Below are 27115 nucleotides of genomic sequence, written 5' to 3'. Positions count from 1 at the left end.
TTCCCTGACCGACTCTAGTATGATCTTATCACAAGTTGAGTCATCCCAGAGTGGCTCTTGAATTTCTTCTAGTCGGACCGTCCTCCCACTGGCTTCCTGGCAGAGAAACTTTTTCTATAGGAAAACCTTGTTCTGAGCAACAAACACTTTGTTATCTTGTCGGTTTAGAAGTGGTATCCCAAGGTTTCCTCCGGATATCCCATGAATATGCATTTATCGACTTGGGTGTAAGTTTGTCTCACATGAGTGGCTTGAGAAATGCTTCACAACCCCAAATCTTAAGAAAAGACAAACTGGGACTCTCCCGGTCCACAACTTATGTGGTGTCTTGTCTACTGATTTTGATGGTACCCTGTTAAGTGTGAAAGCTGCAATTTCTAGAGCGTATCCCCGGCACAATAAGGGTAAATCCAGTTTGCTCATCATAGACCGGACCATATCCAACAATGTCTGATTCCTCCGTTCGGATACGTCATTTCTGTGTGGAGTACCCCAAAGGTGTGAGCTGAGGTACAATACCTCGACTTTTCAGATGATCATTAAACTCTTGGCTCATGTACTCACCTCCACGATCTGATTGTGAAATTTTTATAGTCTTGCCGAGCTGATTTTCAACCTCGTTTGAAAATCTTTGAACTTTTCAAAAGTTTCCGACTTGTGCCTTACCAAATAGATATATCCATATCTACTTAAGTCGCTGGTAAAATTCACGAAGTACTGATAACCACCTCTGGTCATTGTGCTCATCAGACCACATACATTGCTGTGTATAAGTTTCAACAACTCGGACGCCCTCTCACAACTCTTTGCGAAAGTAGACTTGGTCATCTTGCCGAGCAAGCATGAATCGCTTGTCATGACCCCATTTTTCTTTTGACTTTTGATTTTCAATACTTTATATCTTTTGAATCAAAATGTCTAAATTAAGTTTTATTTGCATATTTGTGTATGTTTGTGGTGGTGGCTTTAAAATAAAATCCATTTTGAACATGTTTGACAACTTTTTAAACTTTACTAATTTCCAACTGTTAAAACTTTGTATGAGTGAACGGCAAAATCTTAAGTTTTAGAAACTAAAACTTGAAACTTGATATGCCCTCTTGCGAAATCTAAGGACCTTGTGGATCATGAGACAATGGGGCGGCCGTGTGCACGGCCAGGAAGGTGTGTCCCTATGAATTCCCATTTACTACCCCACCTCACTTGGTACGTGACATATAAACAAGAAAACTAGTAGCCAAAATTGTGTAGCCCCATAAATAAACATAGAACGTTTTCAAGAACCAAGCCCGCATAAATAACCATATCGATTGTGTGGAACGATCGCGTGTGCAAGTTTCTTTGTTTCTTTCGCTTTTGTAGCAATTAACTTCCTGCATCAGGCATCTTGGTTCGCATCCGACCAAACTGTACGGTCCGAACGTATTCTTTCCATTTAACATGATCATGTATCGATACGGGGAGCGATCTGAGCGTCTTTTTTCCTGCAAATTGAAAACAAACCAGGAGGTTTTCCGAGCCGCCACCTAGTAGGACTCCGACATCCCAGCCCACTCAAATCCTCCCTCCTGGTCTCAATCTCTTTCAGTCCACCCTTGCTCCCCCTTACTTTGCATCTGCACCCTCGTCCGACGCAGCCGTTGTACTCTGCGTCCGCCGCCCAGGAATTGCCGAACGTCCGCAGCCCCAACCCGCGCGCCTGCTCGCCTTGTACAATGGCGCCGTCCATCCATGATACGTCTGCAGCCAGGTACCCCCCCCCCCCCCCCCCTCGTCGACGCCGTTCATGGCAGGCACCACGCCCGACAGGTGTTCGATCAAATGTCATTGAGCTTATTTTCAAACTTCATGTCATTTTTAGAGTAAGAAGGATAGCGGGTACTCGGTGAACGAGGATGAGTTGTTGTGCGATGCATGATTGGTCGCATCTGCGGACTCCGTAGGCAGGAGCAAAAGGGGGTCTTTTGGTAGCGCGTGCGTGGTTCGTCTCATGCGCAAAAGCAAATTGCGCCCTATGACATATGCTCATCATCCATGAATGTCAAGTCCTTAGCATATCATGAAGTATTGTGGCGTGTTTGATTGGCCGAAGGCGATGTGGCCATTGTGGGTCGTAATCATGGAGATCATAAATTTTGCTTGCTCTTACTCTACATGTTTATTTATCGATTCATTCACTTATTGGGTAGTCTACATGCGCTGTCGTGATGTACTACATGTCAGAGGGCAGACCATTCACACACATACATTGTTGTGAAGCTCAAGAGACAATTTGTGTGGGACAACATGATCCATCCGTGATAAACGCGTTGAACATCCGGTTAATCTCGTTGAATTTGAAGTACTATTGTACTAAACATATTTGCATTTTATTAATGGATGATTTTTACTATTTTCTATTGGAACTTTGATGAATTCCGTCGTGTTTGATGAAAATCATCCGATTAGTTGAAATTCGGTTCAAAATGGATGCAAATAGCGTTGGATGACCGGCTTCTACTTATGTGTCCACGGACTGATCCACCCATTTGTGGATGGATGCGGGGTGTTCGAGTTGGAATGAGTAGAAGACGGAAATCCATTGGTGCTCCCGGAAGCACGCGCTCTTGCACGCGTAAAAAAATTTGGAAGTATGAAAATATTTCAAACAAAAATTTAGCGCATACATCTCGACATTATATTCGTGCACGTCAAGTTTTGGAGAAAACCAACATTTTTTGTAGCTTGTGTAAAAAGACAAAAGGGTGTCTTCTGAAAAACATTTTTGAAAACCGAATTTTGTCTTTTTCACACGTGACACGTGAGTTATCGTTTTTTCACGAAACGACTTTGTGAGCATTTCGAGGTGTACGCGCCAGGGTTTTTTTTTTAAAATTACATTTCAAAATATGTTTAAAACACATCTTAAAAACCAAAAGCGCGTACTCTCATGTGCGAAAACGCCGCTTCCGGGTTGGAGATGTCTTTATACCGCGTAGGCAGCACGCGGCCTAGATCGAGAGCAGAATCTTCTCCCATGAAGAGCGCGAGAATAGAATAGAAGCTGTCGATTGCAGCTGAAAAATCTCAGGCCAACCAAACACTCAATAGAAAGAAGGAAGGAAGAAAAAAGGCGCCGCGCGACAGCGACTGCCAGCTGCTGCCCTTATCCTTTAATTATTCGCTCATCTGCGGTCGTGTCACTTTATGCGAGACATCCACGATCGAAAGAGAGATCTTTTATTTTCTTCCTCCTAAGAACAGCTCCGTGGGCGTTCTCTTGGCCAAAAATTTCTGTAGCACAAAATTAATCGTGCCGATCGATGATCGATGGATCTGTGAGCGTTAGTGGCGAAGCGTACTCACGCTGCCGCTCATGGCTAGCCTGGATTTTCTTTTCCACGTCGACCCACGACACCCGCTTACTAAAGTGGCGCCCCATGAACCTGACAGGTCGATCAATCTTTTTTTTTTTGAAAAAAGGCCTAAGAAATTATATTTAATATATTAATATATCAAATATCACAGGTCCATGCAAACACACCATTAAGAAAAATAAAATTACATTCAAAATCGTGGAAGTGTTGAAGTCTTCTTTTTCGTACATACTGACGTACCATGCACATAGTTCGATGCCACATCTGAGCCTCTTACTTGATGGAGCAAATTTTTTTAAACTCAAAACCTTGTAAAAGTAGCATCCAAGAAGTCGTCGATGCAGACTAGAAGACGTCTACGACCGTAATTTGCGAAGTAAATCGTCAACCCGAGAATAAAACACGAATAAAGGCATCCACACGGATCCACTGAAAATCTAAACCGACAAGATCTCGTAAGACCCGTCGGAGACACATCTTCACACGCTCCAGCCAGTGATAAGCTCACCCATGAAACGTGGATAGGGCGGGGAAACCAGCATTTGTACAATGGGGTGATGCCATCATCCCAAACCAAACACAATGACTTCCTAAAGAAAATCTGACACTATTGCCCATGCTGCAACACACCAGATTCAGATGTGAGATCGAGGTTGTCGTCGTTTAGGAGTATGCACCGACACCCACTTCTTCGGTGGCCTAGCGAGGCCAGACCATAGTTGAAGATCAATTCACTATATCTCTCTGGCCATCGCCAACTACCCCACTGACGTCGTTGACCACCACATGATGAAGACCTCCACTCGAGCTCCCATCTCCTTCCCCGTCCACAACAGTCCTCCAATGCCTTCTCAATCGCCTATGTAGTCTCCGCCCAGGCGCCACGCCATGGCGACTTCAAGCGAGTTAGTGTTGAGGTATAAATGTATTGCTTAGTCTCTTTCATCAGATCGGTCTTTTGGTTGCATTGGCTAGAGCATGCACTTCTACATGATATCAGAGACAGGAGGTCTTGAGTTCAAGACTCGACTGTCGCAATTAAATTGCAGCCCACTTTCGGTCCACGTTTAGGGCTGAGGGAACCACACGCGAGGGGAGTGTTGACGTATAGATGTATTGCTTAGTCTCTTTCGCGCCCTTCTCTCAAGAAAACAACTCATGCCAATCAATCAAATTCACCGACTCGATTGCTTTTTTTGTTTTTTCTAGAAAGAACAATCAACTGTGTCATTATTTGATGAATTGGCACGTCCAGGCACGATCATAGAAGGTGAGAATTTTTTGATAAAAGACATTTTTATTAACTTAAAACATTGCAAGCAGATATTAAGCATGTCTCCGCATAATTAAGAGGCAAACAGTCAACCATCAACTGGCTAACAAGGAAAATAAAAAATCAACATATTGGCAACATTAGAGTTGTACATGACCGAACTATGCTTATGTTGAAGAGATGGTGGACCGATCCATAGATCATGCTGCCACTCATATTGAGTAAACACCTCTGTGGTCACCCGCTCTAGCCCCGTACACACCGCCTTGAAGAACAGTAGGTACTCCGCTCAGTGCAGCGTAGACCACGTATGAAACAAACTTGTACAACGGAAAATAACCTGTAAAGAAGAAGAGTTTTTCTCCTAAAAACTAAATCAATTGAGTCAAACCGACCATAATAAAACATACGCTCCCACCTTATTAACATTTATGGGCGGATACACATTGGACGCTGTTTCGATGAATGACCACTCAGCACGTGCAAACTTGCATGAAAAAGGAGGTGCTTGATTGTCTCGTTGTGTGTACAAAAACTACACTTCGGACAAGATTATCTTTGGTTAGCACAAGTTTCAATTGCGATGGACAAGATTATCTCTGGTTAGCACAATATTCAAGGTGCTTGTTGAAATGTGAAACAGAGAAAGGAGGAAGGAGGTTGATGCTGATGTGTAGACCCCACCTATCATAACGCTAAACTTAACAGTCAAAATAAATGGAGTTGTCTTTCCTGCCATGCCAGCCCAACGGGTGGGGCCCGCCTGCCATAAATGTGTTTAAATCGTCTAAACCAATCACTATCCAAAAGTGGTAGTTTTTAGGAACAAAATTAGTTTAAAGTGGTAGTTTTTTATTAATGTTTTGGAAATGGTAGTTCAGTGGGACACAAACCTCCTAAAGTGGTACTCCCTCCAATCCACTTTACTACATCCATTTGAGCGACAAGTAATATGGATTGGAGGCAGTAGGTTTTTTGTTAAGTACTCTTAGTTAGCACAACTTCCCTCTAAACAAAGAGACATATGAATGCGTGAGCGCAAGGTACATAAAGTTGATTGTGCTGAACCCAGATGTTTTATGTCAAGATACCACACGAAGATTTTAACTTTTCATGTTATTATTCCCTGTTCAAGAATTCATCCGATTAACCAGTTAACTTGCCGATTAATCCCTACTCGTACGGTCACCGAGTAGTCTATAAACCGATAAATCATCCGGTTAATTGATTAAATGGCCGATTAACTTGCCGATTAGCCGATTAATTCCCTACTCACCAGCCAACCGAGCAGCTACCAGTTAACGATTTCCTCAACAATGTTATTATTCACTGACATCTCAATGCATGAACTCAGATATTTTAGGTCAAGATACCACACAAAGATTTTAACTTTTCATTTTACTATTCACAGACATCTCAATGCATGAACCCAGATGTTTTATGTCAAGATGCCACACAAAGATTTTAACTTTTCATGTTACTATTCACTGACATTTCAATGTGTGAACGCAAGCGCAAAGTACATGAAGTTTGACTATGCTGAGCCGTTTCATGTTACTGTTCACTAACATCTCAATGCGTGAACGCAAGCGCAAGGTATATAAAGCTGACTATGCTGAACCCAGATGTTTCGGCATGCAAAGGTTCGAACCGATCTGTGTGAACGCAAGCACAGGGTATATAAAGTTGACTATGCTGAACCCTAATGTTTTACATCAACATACCACAGGAAGATTTTAACTTTTCATGTTACTATTTACTGACATCTCAATGCATAAATGGATGAAGATTTTAACTTTTCATGTTACTATTCATTAACATCTCAATGTGTGAACGCAAGCGCAAGGTATATAGAGTTGACTATAGTGAACCCAGATGTTTTATGTCAGATTTTTACTTTTCATGTCACTATTCCCTGACATAAGGTACATAAAGTTGACTATACTAAACTCGGATGTTTTATCTCAAGATTTTTTTTCCAGAAGATTTTAACTTTTCGTGTTACTATTCATTGACATGTGAATGTATGAGCCCAAGGTACACAAAATTGACTATGCTAAATCCAAATGTTTTATGTCAGAAGATTAATCGAATTCAATCGTTTCTTTTTTGCCATGACATAAAACCAGGGCAATCCCATTTGTCCTTTTCGAGGAGAAGCAAAGATCCCCATTGTAACATGAACATGTCCTCAACTAATCGTTGCCATTACGTGTTACACTTGAGGAAAGAGTCAATTATTCGCACACCACGTAGTGGTACAATGGAAAATCATCATCATTCTCTTGGGGTCGACGACACGATCCAATTGGAAGCACACAACACAATCGAAGAGGGCAAAGATACATGCACAGCACAAAGCTAGCACACGCACGTAACGTGCACGCGTGAACCGTCAATCATACATAGGGGCTTGATTGATTGGTTAGGTGGCGTGGTCCTTGAGGATGTCGAGCGTGAGCTCGCTGGGGTCGGTGGCCTGCACGTCGATCTGCGTGCCGTCCAGCTCCTTCTTGAACCCCTCGTTGGAGCTGGCGTAGATCATCTTGCTCTTCACCTCCGCACTCGCCGGCGACCTTTTACATAACCAACCAACACCAACATGTCATCGTGCAGCCCACACATTTGGTCACATATGCTGATACACAGGACCACGAGTGTTATTTAAGAGAAACGTACCAGGAGATGAAGAAGATCTTGCTGCGCGGCGCCTCCCCGTCCGCGCCTTTGGCGGTGGCGTCGCCGACGGTGAAGTCGAGGTCGTAGACGGCGTAGCGGCAGTCGTCGGCGGGGAGTGCCGCGGCCAGGTCGTCGAAGCCGGCGTCGCGGCCGCCCACCTTGTCCACCACCACCTGCTGCACGGCGTCGTCCATCTTGTACACCACGAACCGGTGCGCGCGCCCCGCGCGCAGCTCCTGGAACGCCCTCACGCACTCCTCGCTCACCGCCACGCCCGACACCGCGTTCGCCTGCATGAAAAATACACCCAAGTTATTCACAAATCCACAACGAATTAGCTAGCGTGAACTGATTAAGAAGAAGAGGACCAGGAGAGGCAGGTCATAAGTAAATGTAACATTGCGTACCATTTTCTGTCTGGAGATTGAACCTTAAATCTGTGTGATGATGCTGCAACGAAGAACTGCTGGTAGTATTCTGTAGTGGGTTTTTGTATTATTTCAGCGTGGCCTCGCCTGGCGCTTAAATAGGATGGTTGTGCGTCGTGTCCAGTGTCAGCGAGGTGAACACGTGTGGGCGCTGGGGTGTCCCTGTCCGTCGGGAAGACTGTTCTGGACGTGGCGATGTGGCAGCGGGAAGAAGAAGAATTGGAGTGACTCACGCCGAAGAATCGAAGCTTGAAAAGCCATCTATCTGGAGTGGGGATGGTGGCCAGTTCCGGTTGCGTGGTCGGTCGGCAGACTGAGGGTCAGGGCGTGCCTTGTCCATTCGAAATCATCTACGTACCTCGATTCGCGAAGATCAGCTCAGCAGTTGGTTTGTGCTTCCGCAGTGACGTGCACATTTCGGTTGGTACGCCTGTCAATCACGGTGGAAGGTTCCTTTGCGTATCCAGGTGAGTGAAATAGGAAATTGACTGTTCCAACGATTTCCGGCCGTGCCATTCAAGTTTGACCATTGCACGTAACTCTCATGCTTTTTATTTTCTCCATTCATGCAAAGCCCACGGCCACGGCCAAGGGATGAATGGAGAAAACAAAAGGCTTAAGAGCGTGTTTGGTTCCTTGCATCGATTTATCTGCGTTGCATATTGCATGTACTTCTTTGATGGTCATGGCTGAGGAGAAACAAATCAAAAATCACGATCTGTACATAGTTTGGTGGACGAAATCACTATTCTGACCTTTTCAACAATCTTTGTCACAAAATGAACTTGACATGAAAGTATTTCACAATCTGACCCTTTTAATAACGCCACAGCCCGTGGCGTTTCTTCTCGATATAAAAACGCCGAAGTAGCTCGCGTTTCAGACCCACATACAAACGCCAAGCTAGCTAGCGCTTCCGATCCACATTGAAACGCCAAGCGCATTGGCGTTGCCGCCCAGGCCGAAACGCCACGATCATTGGCGTTTGTAGCATAAACTCCCGCCGGCTCCAGGTGAAGTAATCTTACTGCTCACTCTGTAGCACCTACCACGGTAAACACTGGGGTAATCAGAGTACCTGCATCCTGACAACACTGCAGTAATAATGCTGATCCTGACAACACCTACCACGGTGTTTGCATCTTTTCGTGTGAACAGTGTGAACCGCCTTGGGCCAGAATCAGAGTACCTGCATCATCATTGATGACTCGTCATCTCTCCAGCAGCACTCTCCCTGTGCTGTGCTTGTCCTCATGGCTGGTATAAATGAGAACTGACTTGGCGTTCGTCTGTGGGTCTAAAACGCGAGCTACCTCGGCGTTTTTATATGGAGAAGAAACGCTACGGGCTGTGGCGTTGCTAAAAAGGTCAGATCATGAAATACTTTCATGTCGAGTTCACTTTGTGACAAAGATTGCTGAAAAGGTCAGAATAGTGATTTCGGCCTAGTTTGGTTGCCCGCATTTAAGCTGGCTGGATGGCGGAACTAATTTTAACCCGTCTTTTGGTTGGCCGCGTGGCATTGGATGCACATATGACAAGCTATTTGGTTGCAATCTGTATAAGGTGCTCTCATCACTTCTCACCAGTGGGGACCTTAACACACATGATCTGAACATAGTTTTTCACTCCTAGGTACGAAACAAATTACGGTACATCCTAACTACTATCAAATGGCAGTACACATTATTAAGAGTCATGGCTGAATAGGAGAAAGTTCATCATCGATGCTAACTAGATGGAAGTCCATCCTCTTCCTCTTCTTCTGATGCTCTGTTTCTTCCTCTTCTGTTGCTCTGTTTCTTCCTTTTCTTCTGCTGCTGCTCTTGCTCTTCTTCTTCTACAGATCCTTATCTGGCCTCTGTTATCCCACATTGCCTGTCCCGGCTTCGTCCTTTTGTTTTTCTAGGCTTCGTTGTCAAATGCCTCCACACCATGGCCGGAGCTCACAATATCGTCAGGCGTCACATCTTCCTCCTCAGGCACCAGTTCATCACAACCCCATTGCATGATCCAGTTATGCAGAATGCAACAAGTAAGAATAAGCTTAACCTAAGTGGGGAAAGTGTTGAATGGCTTGTGATCTAGGATCTTAAACATGTTCTTCAGAGCTCCAAAGGCCCTCTCAACAGTAACTCTAAGGATGGAGTGTGTGAGAAACTCCTGTGGAGTCCTAGGATAGTTACTACCAACGAACTCGTTCAGATGGTACTTGGTTTTCCTGAAGGGTGGAAGAACACCTGGCCGACATGCATAGCCACCATCTCCTAGGTAGAACTTGCCACTGGGGATGTTGATGCCCTCAAAATGACTCATGTTGTCACTGAGAATGTTAGCATCATGTGCTGACCCTTCCCAGCCAGCCATCACAATCAGCAAGGATATTCTAGCTTGTGTAGTGCTTCCTCCCCTTGTATACTGCAGATTGTGACCTCGACACTCTGGCAGTGACGTGAGTACCATCTATTGCCCCAATGCAATCCTAAAATGGCAATGTAATCCTAAAATGGCAATACAAGATTGTGTTATGGCTATAGCTGAACAATACAAGCATATCAAGCCATGGACAAAATACTGTTAGTGCTCACTTTGAAGTATGGGTTCATCTTGGGCTAGTGCGAATTTTGGTAGGAGTCCGGTCGGTTGGTGACCTGATCATCTCTGCTTTGAGCTCCCCAACAGCATAGAGCACTTGCCTGAAGTGCTTGGAGATTGTCTCCATTGATCTCCTGAAGGTATTGTGCATAACCCTAAACCTTTGGTTATGGCCAACAACATGGAGGACATGGCCACTTGCTTTCCCACACTGGTGTGGATGCTATCCTGTAGCAGCCCCCTACTCCCGAAGGTTTGGACAAGCCTGGAAAATGGCGCTCTTTCCATTCGAAGCATCCACAGAGCCTCTGTGTTGTCGCAGTTGTAAATGTAGTTCAGATTCGCTATCCTTGCTTGATCCCTTATAAGCATTGGATCATAAGTGATGACAGGCCTCTCACCATGAGGAACAACTCTCTAATGCATGAACATGAGCCATGCCCGAATCACAACTATGAGTGTTGCTGCCTGAACTACCAGCTTCGCCCATCGTCCATAACCTAGTCGACAATAAGGGTGCGTTGAGAAATGGGGAAACCGATCGTACACCTTGCCTACCGGCCTAAAAGCTGACCTAACACAGGGGGGCGGGTGTTGCTTACTGGCATCGGAGACGAGGATGACGAAGGGGTAGCCATGGCTGAGTCAAGGATGACCGACCAAAAGTAAGGGGAGCGGCAACTCCTGCCGTCAGAGATTGCTGTTGTCACATTCGCCGCCTCTATCGCCACCGGTGCTAAGAATAGAGAGAGTGCTTGTCCTAGAACTAGTGGTGACCGAATAAATAGAGGGGGGGTTGAGGCTAGAATTGGCACCATCCCGTCATGCCCAATTTCCATCTCTCGCCATCTCCACTCAATTTCCCCTTGCACCGGCGCCATAGCGCCGTCTCTACTTTACGCGGCGCTCAGCCTGGCTAGCTGGAAACTGCTGATTCAAGGGTTTTCAATGAGCCAGGCTCTGGGCACCTTTAATTTTCTTGCACATGCGAGCCAGCCCACCCCGTATGCAACCAAACACATTTTTCTTGGCCCAACTCAGCCTGGTTGAGGTGTATGCGGGCTACCAAATAGGGCTGCAAACGAGTCGAGTTCAAGTGAGTTGGAGTTGGCTCAGCTCAACTCATATGAAAATTCGAGCGAGCTTAAACTGAGTGAAGCTCAAAGCCGAGCTGTAGAACATGACTCATGCTCAGCTTGTAACGATCTCGAGTCGATCTCGACCTATTTTTGAGCTAAATGAGATGGTAAAAATCATAAATCTATGGTGAATATCCCAACTAGATAAGGCTCAACACGACATGAGAAAGCACTAAAAAAATATTGCACCAATCAAGATGATGATAATATAAATTTCTTCAAAGTATTTTGACGTATTCTTTCAGACCCAAAAGTTTAGTACCAAATAAGATAATGATTCGCGATAGACATATAATTGGGAAAACAAATTATTGGCCAAAGACCATAATATAAGACCTAAAACTATTTTGAAATAAATAAGGCCTAAATCTTCTTTGCACTTAATTAAACTTTCATATTTGCTCATAAATAAACTGGAGAAAATTATGGACAACATATCTGGTAATAAATTATCTTATTTCCATTTAATATATGGTATGATCATTTAATATAATGATATCATGTCGAATTATCGAGCTAAAATCGAGCGAGCTAGTATTGGCTCGGGATCGGCTCGTTTCTCAGTCGAGTTACATAAAATGCTCAAACTCTGCTTGTTTATATTTTAGTCAATCTCGAGTCGAGCTAAAATTTGAGTCAATTTCGAGTGGCTCACGAGCATCAAGATTTTCTTGCGGCCCTACTACCAAACACGTCATAAGAGTCTTCCTCCACACGCTGAAGCAACGCGCCAACGGCAAGAGCCGTTGCATAGCCGAGCTCACTACGGGCGAAGTAAGCTCTGACCGACGTCCGCGAAGAGGCATGCATGACTTGCCTATGGCGACGACAGTGGCGACATGCCGGTGATTGGTGTTTCGTCCCTCCGATCCCGTCATACCTCTCTCTTCTCTCTTTCCATCTGATCTCCCTTGTCCATAGATCTCACTTTCTTGCCTCCTGATCTCTTGACTCTATTCCTGTTCCTCCCGATCTCTTTCCTATTCCTCCCAATCTCTTCACACTATTTGTCGGCGTTTGTAGCCGCCCCCTCCTATTGCGGCGCCCCTCTCTTTTGTCTCAGCCTGCCGTATCCCCTCCCTTTTCGCCCCTCCCTTCCATCGCCCCTTCCTTTCTCCGCATCCACCACCTTCAAGAAATCTCCCTCCATCCATGAGTAAGTAGATGCAGCCCTGCTTCCAGGAGCCTCAGTGAGAGGGATGGATCCCGCTGTTGGTGACGCTCACACAGTGGCTCCTCCCACTGCTGTTATGAAGTTGGTTGGATGGAATTGCAGGGGAAAGGGCAGAAGTCTTGGCAACTCTAGAAAAATGGAGTATCTGGCTAGATTGATGTATTCCACTGGTGCTAAGGTAACATTTGCTTCTAAAACTAGATCATCTAAATGCACTGCTTCCTAGATGAATGCTCTCTTTAATTCAAATGATAGTTTTGTAGTTCCTTCGGAAGGTCTTTCTGGGGGCCTTTGGCTACAGTGGACTGATGAAGTTCATCTCTCAGTCAAGTTCCCCAATAGATATTTTATTCTAGCTCTTGTTCATCATGTAGCTACTAATGTTTAGTTTGTGCTAGTTTGTGTCCCCATCATCGCAGTACTAGTGTGATTTGGGAACATATCGCAAATTTTGTGCATGAAAACATGGGCAAGCCAGTAGTGTGTTTAGGTGACCTCAACAATATCATGTGTGATATGGAAACCACTTCTGCAAATGTTAATTATAATCGAATGTGTGCTTTCAATGATTGTGTGAAGCAATGTGGGCTTGTGGACATGGGTTCAGTGGTCCTGCGTATACTTGGAGCAAAAACGTTTTTCTTCAATTCTTGTCTTTAAAAAACTTGATAGATGTTTAGCTAATGCTTAGTAGTGCGATCTTTCTCCTAATACATATGTTTTTAATCTTCCTATAATTTTAAGTGACCATGCCCCTATTTTGGTCTCCACTGAATCTAAATGTTACAGACTGAAACTAAAATTTAAATTTGAGAATTGGTGGACTATGGAACAAGATTTTCAACAAGTTGCTAAACAGGATTGGCTTTCTTCAAAAGATAAACCTTTCTGTTCTAGGACTACTAACCTTGCAGGTACTCTTAAAAAAGTGGTGTCAAAAGAACAAGCCTATTCAGCATCATTTAGATAATCTGCAGGAACAAATTAGTACCATTCAAAAGCAGCCTCCTCAAGAGGAGGACCACACTCTAGAGGAATCTCATTTCTCAATATGAGGATACCATGACTAAGCTCATAGAGTTTTGTAGGCAACGTTCTAAGAAGCATTGGGTTGTCAAAGGTGATAGAAATACATCATTTTTCCATCATGCTATCCTAAAGCATAAACGACGCAATAGAATAGTATCTATTACCAACGCTCACGGAAATAACCATTATAATCCAGAGGACATTGCTCAGGAATTTGTTGGCTACTTCAATAATATTTTCAATCTATGTGTCCTAACAATGCAAGACCTTTTCTCCACACATCTCCTCCTCAATACTTGCAGGATTTTACCTATTATATTCCAAACAAACATGAACTATGGGAAATATTGGAGGACATGAGAAAGAATGCATCACCAGGACCTGATGGATTTAATGTTGGCTTTTACACATTGGCATGGGAATGGATTGGTGATGATGTCACTAATCTGGTAAGACACTTCTAAAATATAGGTATTCTTCCTCCACAAATCAATGAAACTCAAATAGCTCTTATTCCAAGAAAAGTAGTTTGTATTGTGCGAGCTGATTTTATACCCACTAGCCTTTGTAATGTTATTTATAAAGCATTGCTAAATCCCTTGCTAATAGGCTTAAGCAACACATTCCCGATTACATTCACCCGTCCCAGCATGCTTTTATTGAGGGTAGGCGTATTAGTAACAACATAATCATTGCTCAAGAAATAGCCCATTCTTTTGCTCTTAAATCATGGAATTGCAATGACTTCATGCTTAAGATTGATCTAGCTAAGGCCTTCGACGGAATTGAAGGGAACTTTATAGAATCAGCTCTTGCTCGAAAAGGATTGAATAGTCATTTCATTAATATTATACATGCTTGTATCTATTTGCCTATGTTATCTGTTATTATGAATGGTCAGTCTTTTGGGCGTTTCAAAAAACTCTAGAGGCATTAGGCAAGGATGCCCACTGTCACCTTCACTTTTTGTCCTTGCAGTCAATGAGCTCTCTCTCTCTCTCTCTCTCTCTCTCTCTCACTTCAGGACGCATTACAAAATAATCACTTGTCAGGTATTGCTCTTGGACCACAATGTTCGCCCATTCATTCCCTCATGTTTGCGGGCGACCTATTGGTATGTGGTAAGGCTAATATATATGCAGGAAGCTTCAACTATAGCTCATGTTTTACGACATTTTCGTAATCTCTCGGGTCAACTCCCAAACTGGAATAAGTCAGCCATCATGTTTAGTCATAATGTGGACTTCCAGGTTAGGCAGCAGATCAAAGGTATCTTTCCGGTTCCTGACATTGACAGTTCCACCATTCATCTTGGGCATCCACTCATCCTCCCAGCCAAAGATAGAGCATCTGCATATAACTTTGTCTATGACAAATTCAAATCTAAATTAATTGCCTATAAAGCTAGCAGGCTATCACATGCGGCTAGACTTACTCTTATAAAATCTGTCTTTGCCTCTATACCTGTCTATTATATGTCAAGTATTCTTTTTTCTTAAAAGTTTCTTGCAAAACTAACATCTATTATTAGGAACTTTTGATGGACCGGTGTTAGAGAAGATCCATCTACAAAAGTTTTATGTCTAAGAGCTTGGGCTGATATATGTATTGAAAAAAGGAAGGTGGCTTAGGTGTTAGAAATCTACAGGCTATCAATCAAAGTCTCATTCTGTCAGTTGCTTGGAGATTAGTAAAAGAACCTCACAATTACATCTCTCTTATCCTCAAGGCCAAATACCACAATGACACATCAATTTGGAGAGCAAAACACAATGTTCCAAAATCAGCCTTCTGGACTGCTATTCTTAAGGTAAGACCTCTTCTTATTTCTGCCTCCTTTCATCAATCGGTAGATGGAAGGAGTTCCATATGGAGTACTCTCTGGTTTTCATAGTGGCAAACTATTTATGACAATCTTATAATCCACCAACCACCTTACTCTTATCGAGGTGTTGTTAGTGATCTTTGGCTTCCTAATCAGAAAACTTGGAACATCAATCTTGTCAATGCTCTGTTTAATCCTAATATTACACAAGCTATATTGCAAACTCCTATTGTTAACACTGTTGGACATGACGTGTTGGTTTGGAAGCTAACCCCCGCAGGTGACCACTCTTCGAAAAGTGCCTACAAGCACTGCTTTAATAATCTACCACTACCAGCAAACCAGCGGCCAAAATCTGTTCCACCGCAGATTGTAAATCTTCTCAATCGGGTTTGGAAAGACAAACGCATGGAGCCAAGAGTTCAAACTTTCGCATGGAGACTTCTTCATCGAGCACTTCCAACGGGTAAGCGAGCAAGTAAGTTCTCCAGACATATTAGTGAAAATTGTACTAGATGTGGCAACTAGGAGGATGAAATGCACATGCTTTTTCTATGCCCTTTCTCAAAGGCTACTTGGTTTTCCTCTCCCTGGTATATTAGAACAGAAGTTTTGGCTGAACATAATCATTCCATTCCACAAATGCTTAAGGTTTTACTGGATTCTGCTCATCCCCATATCAATGTAACTAGTGTATACACTTTTTATGGTGTCTTTGGAAAGCACGAAATGATGCCTTGTTTGGTAGAAAGTTTTGTAAACCATCACACATATACCCGGTGGCAAATGCGATCTTACAAGGCCCAAAACTAGAAGATGAGATGGCAGGAACTGTTGTGTACAACAATCATCAACCACACAAGACCCATCTTTAGTTGTAGGACAAGGAATTTTCTGTGATGCGGCATGGACAAATGAGGACAATATGCAACCATCGCCAGCAGGTATCGGTGTCATCATCCAACTCGAAGAAAAAATGGTCATTGTCAGGAGCTGCAGGTTTCAGCTATGTCTCCTCCGGTGTCATCCGCTCTCCAAGCTGAAGCGTACGGGCTTCTATTGGCTACAATGTTAGCAGAAACTCTTCATATCCCGGAACCACACTACTACATGGATTGCTCCGTACTCGCATCGGCAGCAGGGGCGAGTTCCATCTTTCAAGTCACAAGTCACTGGAACATAAGGCCCATTCTTGCTTCTATACAGGTGTCGCCATCTTTTGTCCACACCAAAGTAGCACACATCAACGGGTGTTTCAATGTCAAAGCACATCATCAAGCTAAGTTAGCGATCAAAATTAAAAATAGGCCTCTAGTTTTTCGTTGTCTCTCTTCAGATGCAGGAGCTTGTATTGCGAGAGATGTCCTTGCCATGTCTAGTGTGAGACCTTTCACACTACTCTCTGTAAAATGTTGCTAATGGAATAAAATCTTTTGTTGTTCAAAAAAAAAAAAAACTACGGGCGAAGTACAGACCGAAGAAACGCTGGAACAGTGTCAGCACCTCCGTCCGATGCGCAAGTCCTTTTCTTTTTTTTTTTTTTTTGAGGTGAAGCACCAAGTACTACTGAAGCAGAGTGCTTTATTTTTTTGGGCATCCTGAAGCAGAGTGCCAAGCAGCCTCCAGCAAGAGCAAGTCAAGGCACAGAAGGAAGCCCAAGCCCAGCCCGCGCTACGCTGGGAACAGAATAGGTCATTCGGAAGGCAGCACAAACAAAATGGCAAGGAGGCAGCAGATCGATCGAAGGCATCCAGAGTGATCAGGCTGGCCCTTCCCCAATTCCTATCGCAGATGGAACGGTCACTTGAATCCTGTAACAAGGTTGTGATTGAATCCTGCAGCATGCATTTTCCTTTTTGTGAGGAAACTGCAGCATGCATTTTCCATCCACACGGAATCCAACAAAAGATTGGGTCCAGACAAGTACAGTAGCTGGGTGTCTCTGAAGCTGTGGGCTAACCATGTTTGCAGCACACCAGGGGTATGGAGTTGGCCCCGCTTTATACTACTCCCTCCGTTCGGAATTACTTGTCGCAGAAATGGATGTATCTAGACATATTTTAGTTCTAGATACATCCATTTCCAAGACAAGAATTCCGAACGGAGGGAGTACATATACGTACGTAAAGCCAACACCACGAAAACAGAGTACATAGCAGTACAAATAACAGCAACAAAGATAGCACCAAGTCTGCTGGAGGGCACCAGCTCAACAATAAGCCCACACGCAAGTGTGAATACTTCATTCGATACACTTACATCCCTGATGTGAACAGAGAGGCTGAGGGCTATTCCATCGTACAAACTCTGTCTGTCGAAACAATTTGATGAACTCTCTATGGTAGGACTCAGCAAAACCTCTAGTACATAATATTACCTGCATGGCTGGATTTCTTTACTTTGTTCTTGACATTGTGTGTAGCCCTCTAAACTTCTTTGAAAAGTTAACAGAAGAATTCGCTCGTAACTTGCTTATCCGGACATCATTGATCATCACGAGGAAGCTGCGTCATCTCAATGTACTCACTACCGGCAGCCATGCCCCACAGGGGAGAAGCCCGCACATTTGGCCGCCTCGTGGCCACACCCCCCGACGGTCGTGCAGCACACACATCATCGATCAGTGAATGTTTGCGCAATAGCTTTGCACTGCAGACAGTAAAAAAAAAAGGGGGCTAATTTCATTATATCTGGGAACAACTTGAAGACTAGTAGGCGGGAGAAAATGGAAACAAACCATGCGGCTGATTCAGTGCGTCAGGATCTTGGCCATGCACAACCAAAGATGCCACCCATGATGGAGGCGGTGAATTTTCTCCCAATAGGTTTGGTCCGATTTGCAATTTCCCCTGTTGCTTCGCACGGCAGAGAGTCTCTAGGTGAGGAGTTAGCATGGTGGATAAACAAAACGTTGGGCCTGTTAGGATGGTTCATTGCAGCTGTTTGCCAACCATCCTTTATCGTCTCTTGTACTCCAGAATGGAGCGCGACTTCTTTTAGCCTTGCCATGTGTGTGATGTCGACGCCAGGAAGATTACCTAGACCTTCACAAAGCATATGAAGTGACACAAGGTACGGCATAGCTTCATCTTGGATTGTTATGTCCTCCATACTTTGCTCGCCCACAAGGCATAACCCCTTCAGGCTTCGGAAATGCTCTGGTTTTATGACCAAGTGCCCAAGCTTATCTTCTACCAGTTTGAGATACTTAAGTGTCATTCTAAGTTCAGACAGGCCATCTAGGATTGTGTCCCCGCTCAGATTAGTTCTTGAGAGGCACAACTCCTCAATGTAGTTCAGCTTTGCCTTGAACCGAGGGAGTCGCATCAGCTTTCCGCGCAATTTGAGCGAGGTAAGACGGCCTGTAGCTTGCAGAGAATCCATGAATTGTTCTGAGCATTCTGTTGGGCATCCTTGGAGGTCGATAGATAAGGAACGGTCAACTCTTGTCATATCCAGGCCTCCGCCAATGAATTTCTCCGTGGCCCCTAAAACATGAACCAGTTTCGTCACATCTGCAGTGGAATCGCACCATATTTTCACCTTCCTCAACTTCCCCATGCGACTCATCAGCTGCGCAAACCCTTCGTTTTTGTCAGTGACAAATCCAGAAAGCCTCTGCAATTCACTATCTTCTGACAAGAGCTTCTCTAGCTTCTTATGTGTGCAGTCACCTTCAAGTAACTGAAACTTTCCAAGGAGGTGTTTCAACCCGGGGAGGTGGAGGACTTCAATTGGCAACATCACTACCTGGGTTCTCCTCATGTCAAGAGTCTCCAACCATTTTAGCTTCGCTATTTTCCTTGGAACCTTGTCAATACTGTCTCCGAGGCTCAGATATTTGAGCAACAACAGGTCACATATTTTGCCAACATGTTGTGCTTTCACATCAGCACATTCTTTGAGGTCCAAAACCCGCAGTAGCTTATACTCGGCATAATTCAAATTAGCTTGATACCTGGTGACATTTGTATCATCAGGGAATACTGCCAGAGTATGGAGACGAGATAACTCCTTTGGCAAATTCAGTGGCCCATTTGCCGCACCATTAAGATGGAGGGAAAGCCGGCGAATCTCTTTGCCTGGCAGATTCTTCTCTGTTGTCTGGCCACCACACAACATGGTGATGAAATTCTGTGACCTGGATTTGCTGGAAATGGAGTTGAGCATTATCCCAGAAGTTTGGCATTTCTTCACATTTCCATAGGTCCTCACTTGAATGGGCTGAATGATGTTGCGGCTGATGAGGCTCTCCAAATTCTTGATCGCAACATCCTGGGAAAAATTCTCTGTTTCAGGTTGAGGAAACACAAGTCCTTCAGCCAGCCATCGCCTTATCAGGGGATTCCTCCTGACAGGATGATCACGAGGGAACATGCAAAAATACAGCAATAAGTCCTGGACAACAGGGCTGGATAGGATCTCGTTGTTGCTGCGGTGCATTCTTGCCACTGTGTCATCACGAAGATGGAGGCAGGCCTCCACAAATCCACTTTCTGTCAGCTCCCCAATGAAAACCTGGCTTGTGCTATCCATAGCAAGTGATGAACCATTGCCACATTTGCAGCATGTCGCTGCTGGTAGTTGAATGGTCGTCGTCATGATAATTCTGCCGTCCATTCCATCAGCCCAAGAGAACGCAGATAGTACGTCATACAACTCATGTGTATTAACGCCATCAATCACAATCAAATACCTACAAGATATATAATGAATGAATCAGTTGAGAAAATGAAAATCATGATTTTGATTTTTGGTTGCAGGCTTGCAGCTATGGATGTTTGCTTGCAATCTTACTAGTCGATTCCAATCACAGGTTACTGAAATTTTGAAATGCTAGCACCAATTAACTTCTCTGTTACTCCCTCTGTTCCAAAATAGACGACTCAACTTTGTTCTAGCTTTGTACAAAGTTGGGTCATCTATTTTGGAACGGAGGGAGTAGCTACTCAAAAACTTCGTTGAGTCAGTATACTCAGGATTGCATTCATCGGGACATCCTTCAACAAGTTTAACCTACAGTCCACATTCCATCAATCTATTTTTATCAGAATTGATGTAGGTATGTTTTAGAGCTTAAATTTTCCTCACTCCGCATTTCCGCTTTGTTCCTATGATGAACCAGTTGAGGCCTACAGGTTATCTACAAGCTCTTCAAAACAAATTTGCCCTCTGCAGTAGCTCTATCTATTTTTAGCATTTCATTTTCTTACAAGAGGATATTCAGGGGCTAGCTGTTGCCCTACAGTCCATTGTCACAAAAAAAGAGGATATTCCAACTGAATCATGTTTTCAACAAGTTTACAGCAATAACACTGTTAAAAGCAGCATTTGGCTATGGCACTAATTAATAGGCGGTAATATATTTTTCATGAAGAAGTCTACTTTCTTATATGTGAATAATACTAATTTTTGTGATAACATTGATGTTATGAAATAACAAAATGATGATCAAGTCCATAGCATAGTACAACAAATATGATTGCAGTAGATTTTGATAAGGGAACAATAACAAAAAGAAAGATGAACTGCAGATTACAAGGTTAGCATGAATGATTGGGCACAGATAGAGGGTGCGACTTATAGATCCAAACAAGCTATGAACAGACACAAGTTGAGTAAGATTTCTTTCATGTCCAAGCGTCATTCTTATATATTTCATTATAAGCTGATGTGGCATTTTTATAAAATGAATAGTCCCACCAACATTTTGATTTGTAGAGAAGACGCAACAATGAATGATTAGAGAACAAAGATATACTGAATAATTTATATAAGGGCATTTGTGTCCACCACATCACATAATTCAAGATTGTTCTACGCAATCTGCCACTAACTGACCTTGTATCTTTTTATTATTATTTTTTGCAAATATAATGGATAAATGCAATAGAAAGCACCACCTTATCATGACTACATGTTATCTTCCACTGTAAATTTCCCTGCAGCGATGGACCGATACTAGTTAAGGCAGAGGCTGTATAATCACCTTCCGGTCTTGAGTAGTCCAGCGAGCAGGTGGTCACTTGCGGCATGTTCAGCATCTCCGTTGACTTGTGGTATGATTTTGGAGCTGGAGGCAGTCGCACCATGATTCTTGGCAATACTGATTAACAGCAGTTGGTCATGTATTTTCTGAAGAAGCTTGAGCACACTCATGCCCGGTGCTGCACGAACCCAGGCGTGCAGAGGGAACTGGCTGCGCACATCCCTGTCACTGTAAACCTTGTGGGCAAGGTGAGTCATACCTACTCCACTGAAGCCGGCGACGGAGATGACTTTGAGATTCCCCTCCGATTGGCTCCGCGCAAGCAGGCCAAGAAGTTGCTCTTCCGGATCCTGATCAGTGCCCCCAGCTGCAGCGGGGGGATCAGGTGCAGGTGCGGCGGCGCCGGCGATGCTGATGCAGTTCTGTAGCTGCTCGAGAGTCTCCTTTGACCGCTTCTTCAGCTTGCAGATCTTCCCGACGAAACTGATTCTGCTCATCTTCCCGACCTGGAAGCGATCGATGCAGTCTTCCATGTCGTCCGCCAAGCGCCTGAGATCTCGGACCCAGAGGTCCGTGATGGATCTGCCGCCATTCGAGCGGCCAATGATTTCTTGGATCGACTGCAGGTCGCGCCGGATGAATCCAGCGTCGACCTCCAGGTTGTCCAGCTGCTTCCTCTTCCCATCTATCACCGATAGGAGCTTCGGCAAGAGCTTCACTATCGGCCCGACGACCACCGCGACCTCCATCCCTCTGCTTGGAGGTTGATCTCCTCGCTATCTCCCAGCTGGTCTACAGTCTCTCTCCTCGTAAGGCATCTCTAGCCGAACCCCAATCTACAACCACTCAAATGCTCCTAAACATTATTAATTTCTCAAAAGTGTGTCAAAAAAGTGACGGACCTAATCAAACCGTTGCTAAAAAAATTATATAAAAAAAACCTTTTTTTCATCTTTTATCACATAAATTTTAAGCAATTAGACGATATCTCATCAATCATTTGGATTGTTTAATTTAACTTCCGACTAGTCAGTCCAGAGCAATAGATCCGAACGATTTTGCCCAGCCCTGCTATTAACTTTCGACTAGTCAGCTATTTTGCACAGCCATGCGATTCACTCTGCGAGCTTGTGAAAATTTGGATCTACTAATTGTCCTTAATTAATCTTAAGTATGCTTACAGGGACAAAATAGCTGATGTCAGCAAAGATTTCATCTAAAATTATATTTTAAAATGTTTTGTAGCTTAAACCGTCGCTCTGATAAAAAAAATTCACATAAAGATTCGTCACGACGAAACCTTCGAAACTAGATACCATGTTGCTATGTTCCCATGACATTTTTTTGGTAAAAAGTTACCACGTGTGTACTACGCAATTTATCATGCGAGTTGTGCATAAGTTATCATATTGTTTACACATAAATTACCGAGGCATAAAAATGATTCCTCCAACCTTCTCTTCACATGCACATGCGTGCATGCATTAGAGGGGGGAAATTGATGTTATCCTAGATTCTCCTTTATTTCAAAACTTCTAGTTATATCAAAATACCAGGAAAAGGGAATGCGCTCCCGCGACCGCGGCCGCGACGGGTGAGCGGCGCCGCTGCCGGCTGGATCTCCCTCCTCCAACCTCCTCTGCCTCAGCCAGGGTCAGATCCGGAATCCCCACCGCGCCTTCTCAGCCTCGTCCCCGTTTGCTGGGCTCCCCTGCCGCCGCTCCCTGGCTGCTCGGACATGTGCTCCAGCGACCTCACCTCGCTGCAGCCCCAACCGGCGGCGGCCACCCCGGCTCCTCGCCCTTCCTCTCGCTCGCCCCCAGCCCCCCCAGCTTGGAGGCTTGGGAAGGAGAACGGCGGTGTGGTGGCTAGCTCGTTGTCTCCCCGGAAGTCTGCTCCGACCACCGCGTTGTCCCGGTCTTCTGCTAACGGCGCACCATCCCTGACTCCTGCCGTCGTAGTGCCGCCGTCGTCCCCGGCCTCTACGAGAACCTCGTCATCGTCCACGCCCCCCGCTGAGGCCGCGCCGTCACCGACTCCTGCCGGCTCCCCTCGGCCTTTGTTGCTTCTGACGGGTCCCCTCGTTGCGCCCGGCGATGCGATGGAGGAGGTGCTGGTGAGCTCGGATGGGAATGATGATGCCAGGATGGTGTCTGCCGCTACTGGTGGCAAGGATTCGGGCGCTGCTGCTGATTCTGCTTGCCCAAGCATTCAGGTTCAAGGCCCGGTTGCCCCTGGATGTGGTGACCGGAGAAGTTGCTTCGCCGACCCGTCTACGTCTTCACTCCAGAAACCTTCTTCTGATGCAGCACACGAGGATGAAGGCTGGGAAAGGGTGCAGTCACGACGTTGTCCGCATCATCTGGTGTATCCAACTCCGACATTCAACCAACGCCGAACACCTCCTGCCTGGCTTAGAGGACGATGCTTTCGCTGCCTCGCCAAAGGGCACCGCGTTATGGACTGCCGTGATCCCATTAAGTGCAACAATTGCTTCTGCTCTGGCCATCGTGCCCGTGACTGCCACAAATTTCGTTGTTCCTCAACAACGGCTACCCAAGTCAATCAGGCTCCTCTCCAACAGCATCACCCTGCGCCACTTCATCTTGCTCCCCACGATAGAGGCATCCCAGGCTCAGACTTGCAATCTCTCCTCGCATCGTTTCGCGTTGAGCTCCTTCAGTTGGTCAATGGCCGCGTTGAGGAGGTGGCCCGCCCTTTGTGTGATGAGGTAGCATCAATCAAGCTTTGGATGGCGCGTGCGGCTGCTTGTTTGGAGCGTGCGGAGGCCGTGTCGCAGACCCCGAATGCGTCGCCTCCCCTTGCTGAGCTCGATGTTGGCCTTGCAGACGAACATGATGCAGACCTATATGGACCTCTTTCCCCTCGTGTTGGGTCCAGTTCGCTGTTGTTGCCTGCCTTGTCCTCTGTGTCAGATGCCTTTAAGGGTGAGGCCATAGACGGGGTCATTGCCCCGGTTTTGCAGATCATGCCTGACATGCAGGACTTGTGTGTGGGGCATGTTTCGCCTGTGTCAATGGTGGAACCAAAGGAGTTTACTATGGTTGATGATAGCGTTGTGGCTAGAGTGTTGTCAGTGGAACATGTGGAGGTCGTCTCGCCGGCGACCTTGTGTGAGGGACATGATTCACGTTTGTCATGTGAGCAACTGGAGGTGCCAGAGTCCATCGTGCCGGTGGTACCTATGGGCAATGATGTTGGGGCGGTCGATATGTTGGCACCTGATCCTTTGGAACCCAGCCAGCCGCTCACCTTTGTGGACCGTGGAGTTTCCGACATTGCGGTCACCCACTCGCACAATGCCATTGGGCAGGTGGTGTCTGTACGTGAAAAAGTCGATGAGATTCTCTTCCAGATTGAGATTCATAGCTTGCTCAAACGTTTGGAGGCGGCTAGCCCTGGATCTGGCAAGACAATTGTGGAGGAGGCTCTCAGGAACAAAAGAAAGAAGAGTGATGCCGCAAAGAAGGCGTCTGCAGCTGCTTGATGGAGGGCCATCAGTCTCTTGGATTGTCCTTAAGGCTCGGCTTGTCTATGTGGATTTGGTGGTGTTCGTGGTCTTCGGCCGAGGTTCTCTCGTTGGGGGGATTTCTTTGCGAGTAGGAGGGTGTGGGTTGGTGATCGTTGCATGTTGGGTATGGTTGTGTTGCGTGTTGGGTATGGTTGTCGGGCTGATCATGTGCTTATGGGTTGCATGCTCAGTCAGTTGACCGCATGTGGTTGATTTGTACCGGTTTTTGCCCGGTTTTCCGTTAATTAACTGGGCAACTCTCTTCTTCTTAATTAATCGATGAGGCAAATCTTTTGCCTCCGTTTCGAAAAAAAATGGTTTATAACTCAAACCGCCGGTCCGATCAAAAAAATATTTTCACATAAAAAAATCCGTCGCGACGATACCTACAAAGTTATTTCGGTGTTGTTTTCAAAACAACCTCTTCCCCTCCTCTCACCCCAGGGCCAAATTTACCACTATGTTTGTGCACGAGTTATCATGTATCGAGTGCGTATGATATCATGATATTTACATGGAATTATCAAGGATATGTTTTTAAACAACCCCCCTTTCCGGGTCAAAGTCATTGTGGTATTTGTGCGTGAGTTATCAACTCTGTTGTGCGTATGTTACCATGTTATTTATACGGAATCTATGGGGAGGGGGGGTTTCAATAACTTTTTCTCCCAGGTCAAAGTTATCACACCGTTTGTACATAAGTTATCAGGTTTGTGGTACGTAAATTATCATGTTATTTACTCAGACACTATCGGGGGTGTTTTGGACAACATTTAGCTCGATAACTACAAAAATAACAATGTTGATAACTGTAATACATATAGCCCGATAATTACATAATAACCATGTTGATAACTATAGTACATCTAGCCGGATAACTACATAGCAACCACGTTGGTAACTATAGTACATCTAGCCCGATAACTACATAATAACTGTGTTGGTAACTATGACACATGCTAACCATGTTGTGGGATGGTGCATTTTGTCTACTCTTCAAAAGTTTGGTGCGGGAGAGGACGAACGTTGGAGATTCCCGGGTCAAAAAGTTACCGTGGTATTTAGCTTTGGAGAGCCCCTCAAACAAAAAAAACCGAATCATGAGAATTTTTTAGCGCTACAATCACTTATGAATCATGAGAATGTAGAGAAACGATGCGATCTGCACAATATAGAAATTTATTTATGTGAGCATAAACTGAACTTGAGGTGAACACAAATAAGATTCATAAGTTCAATAACTGTATTTAAGTGATATTGCCATAGTTTAGATAAACTGAGTGAATTTTTGCCATAGTTCAGATAAACTGAACTTGAGCCGAAACAGAGCACTTGGAGCTATGGCCATGCCTCATAGCAAATGTGCATAGCCAAATTGACTCGTGTAGCTGCTCCCATGTCCAGACAGGAGCACACATGTGCCGAGGCCTGAGCTTCTTGCGGCACGGCGGAGTCCTGCGCTCGGACGCACAACTATGCTCGAACACGCAGATTGGATCAGCTCGACCGCATCGGGTGGCAGCTCCCTTCGTGTGTCCCCCTCGGGCATATATTACCCTGTTATTACACACATACACTAGTAGAAAAGAGGGCTTTGGTCCAGGCCGGGTTAGCCCATTAGTCCCGGTTCAGTCTAGAACCGGGACTAATGGGGGCATTAGTCCTGGTTCGTGAGCCCAGGGGCCACGCGGGCCATTTGTCCCGGTTCGTCTGGACCTTTTAGTCCCGGTTGGTGCCACGAACCGGGACTAAAGGGTGCGATGCCCATTAGTAACGGTTCGTGGCACCAACCGGTACTAAAGGTTAGACCTTTAGTCCCGGTTCGAGCCACTAACCGGTACTAATGGGGTTTGAGGCATTAGTACCGGTTCATGGCACGAACCAGTACTAAAGGTCCCATTTTCAAACTCTACCCCCCCTCCCGGTGGATCGCCTTTTCAGTTTAAAAAAATAAAAGAAAATGATGAAAATGTCAAAAAAATAAAAGAAAATAAGTTTCCCATGTGATATGTGGTCTAGTTGTTGGGAAAATTTGCAAATGTGAATTTCGACTTTATTTGCAAAATCTCTCTAGAATTTAGTAAAATGGGCATAAC

At 44.9% G+C, this 27115-nt stretch overlaps 2 protein-coding genes across 2 annotated transcripts; both read right to left on the bottom strand.

Moving 5' to 3' along the window:
- Positions 1-6837: 6837 nt before the first annotated feature.
- On the bottom strand, positions 6838-7950 carry LOC123113983 (actin-depolymerizing factor 3). The gene is made up of 3 exons (XM_044535330.1): positions 7716-7950; positions 7309-7598; positions 6838-7205 (listed from the first exon to the last, which is right to left on the bottom strand). Exons 1-3 carry the CDS (start codon positions 7716-7718, stop codon positions 7055-7057), a joined length of 444 nt encoding a protein of 147 aa, XP_044391265.1. The 5' UTR covers positions 7719-7950; the 3' UTR covers positions 6838-7054.
- Positions 7951-17622: 9672 nt separating this feature from the next.
- On the bottom strand, positions 17623-22318 carry LOC123113982 (disease resistance protein RGA4). Its single transcript, XM_044535329.1, has 3 exons — positions 21488-22318; positions 18236-20194; positions 17623-18147 (listed from the first exon to the last, which is right to left on the bottom strand). The coding sequence occupies exons 1-2, from the start codon at positions 22234-22236 to the stop codon at positions 18256-18258; spliced, it is 2688 nt and encodes an 895-aa protein (XP_044391264.1). The 5' UTR covers positions 22237-22318; the 3' UTR covers positions 17623-18147; positions 18236-18255.
- Between the last annotated feature and the right edge of the window lie 4797 nt (positions 22319-27115).

This window comes from Triticum aestivum, chromosome 5B, assembly GCF_018294505.1.
Source record: "Triticum aestivum cultivar Chinese Spring chromosome 5B, IWGSC CS RefSeq v2.1, whole genome shotgun sequence".
Taxonomy (NCBI): Eukaryota; Viridiplantae; Streptophyta; class Magnoliopsida; order Poales; family Poaceae; genus Triticum; species Triticum aestivum.
This window is presented reverse-complemented; position numbering and strand designations above follow the sequence as displayed.

Coding starts and splice junctions, on each gene's coding strand:
- LOC123113983 (XM_044535330.1), bottom strand. Junction 7,206..7,308: donor AAGATCTTCTTCATCTCCTG/GTACGTTTCTCT, acceptor GTTATGTAAAAG/GTCGCCGGCGAGTGCGGAGG.
- LOC123113982 (XM_044535329.1), bottom strand. CDS start 22,236: ATGGAGGTCGCGGTGGTCGTCGGGCCGATAGTGAAGCTCTTGCCGAAG. Junction 20,195..21,487: donor GGACTACTCAAGACCGGAAG/GTGATTATACAG, acceptor TATATCTTGTAG/GTATTTGATTGTGATTGATG.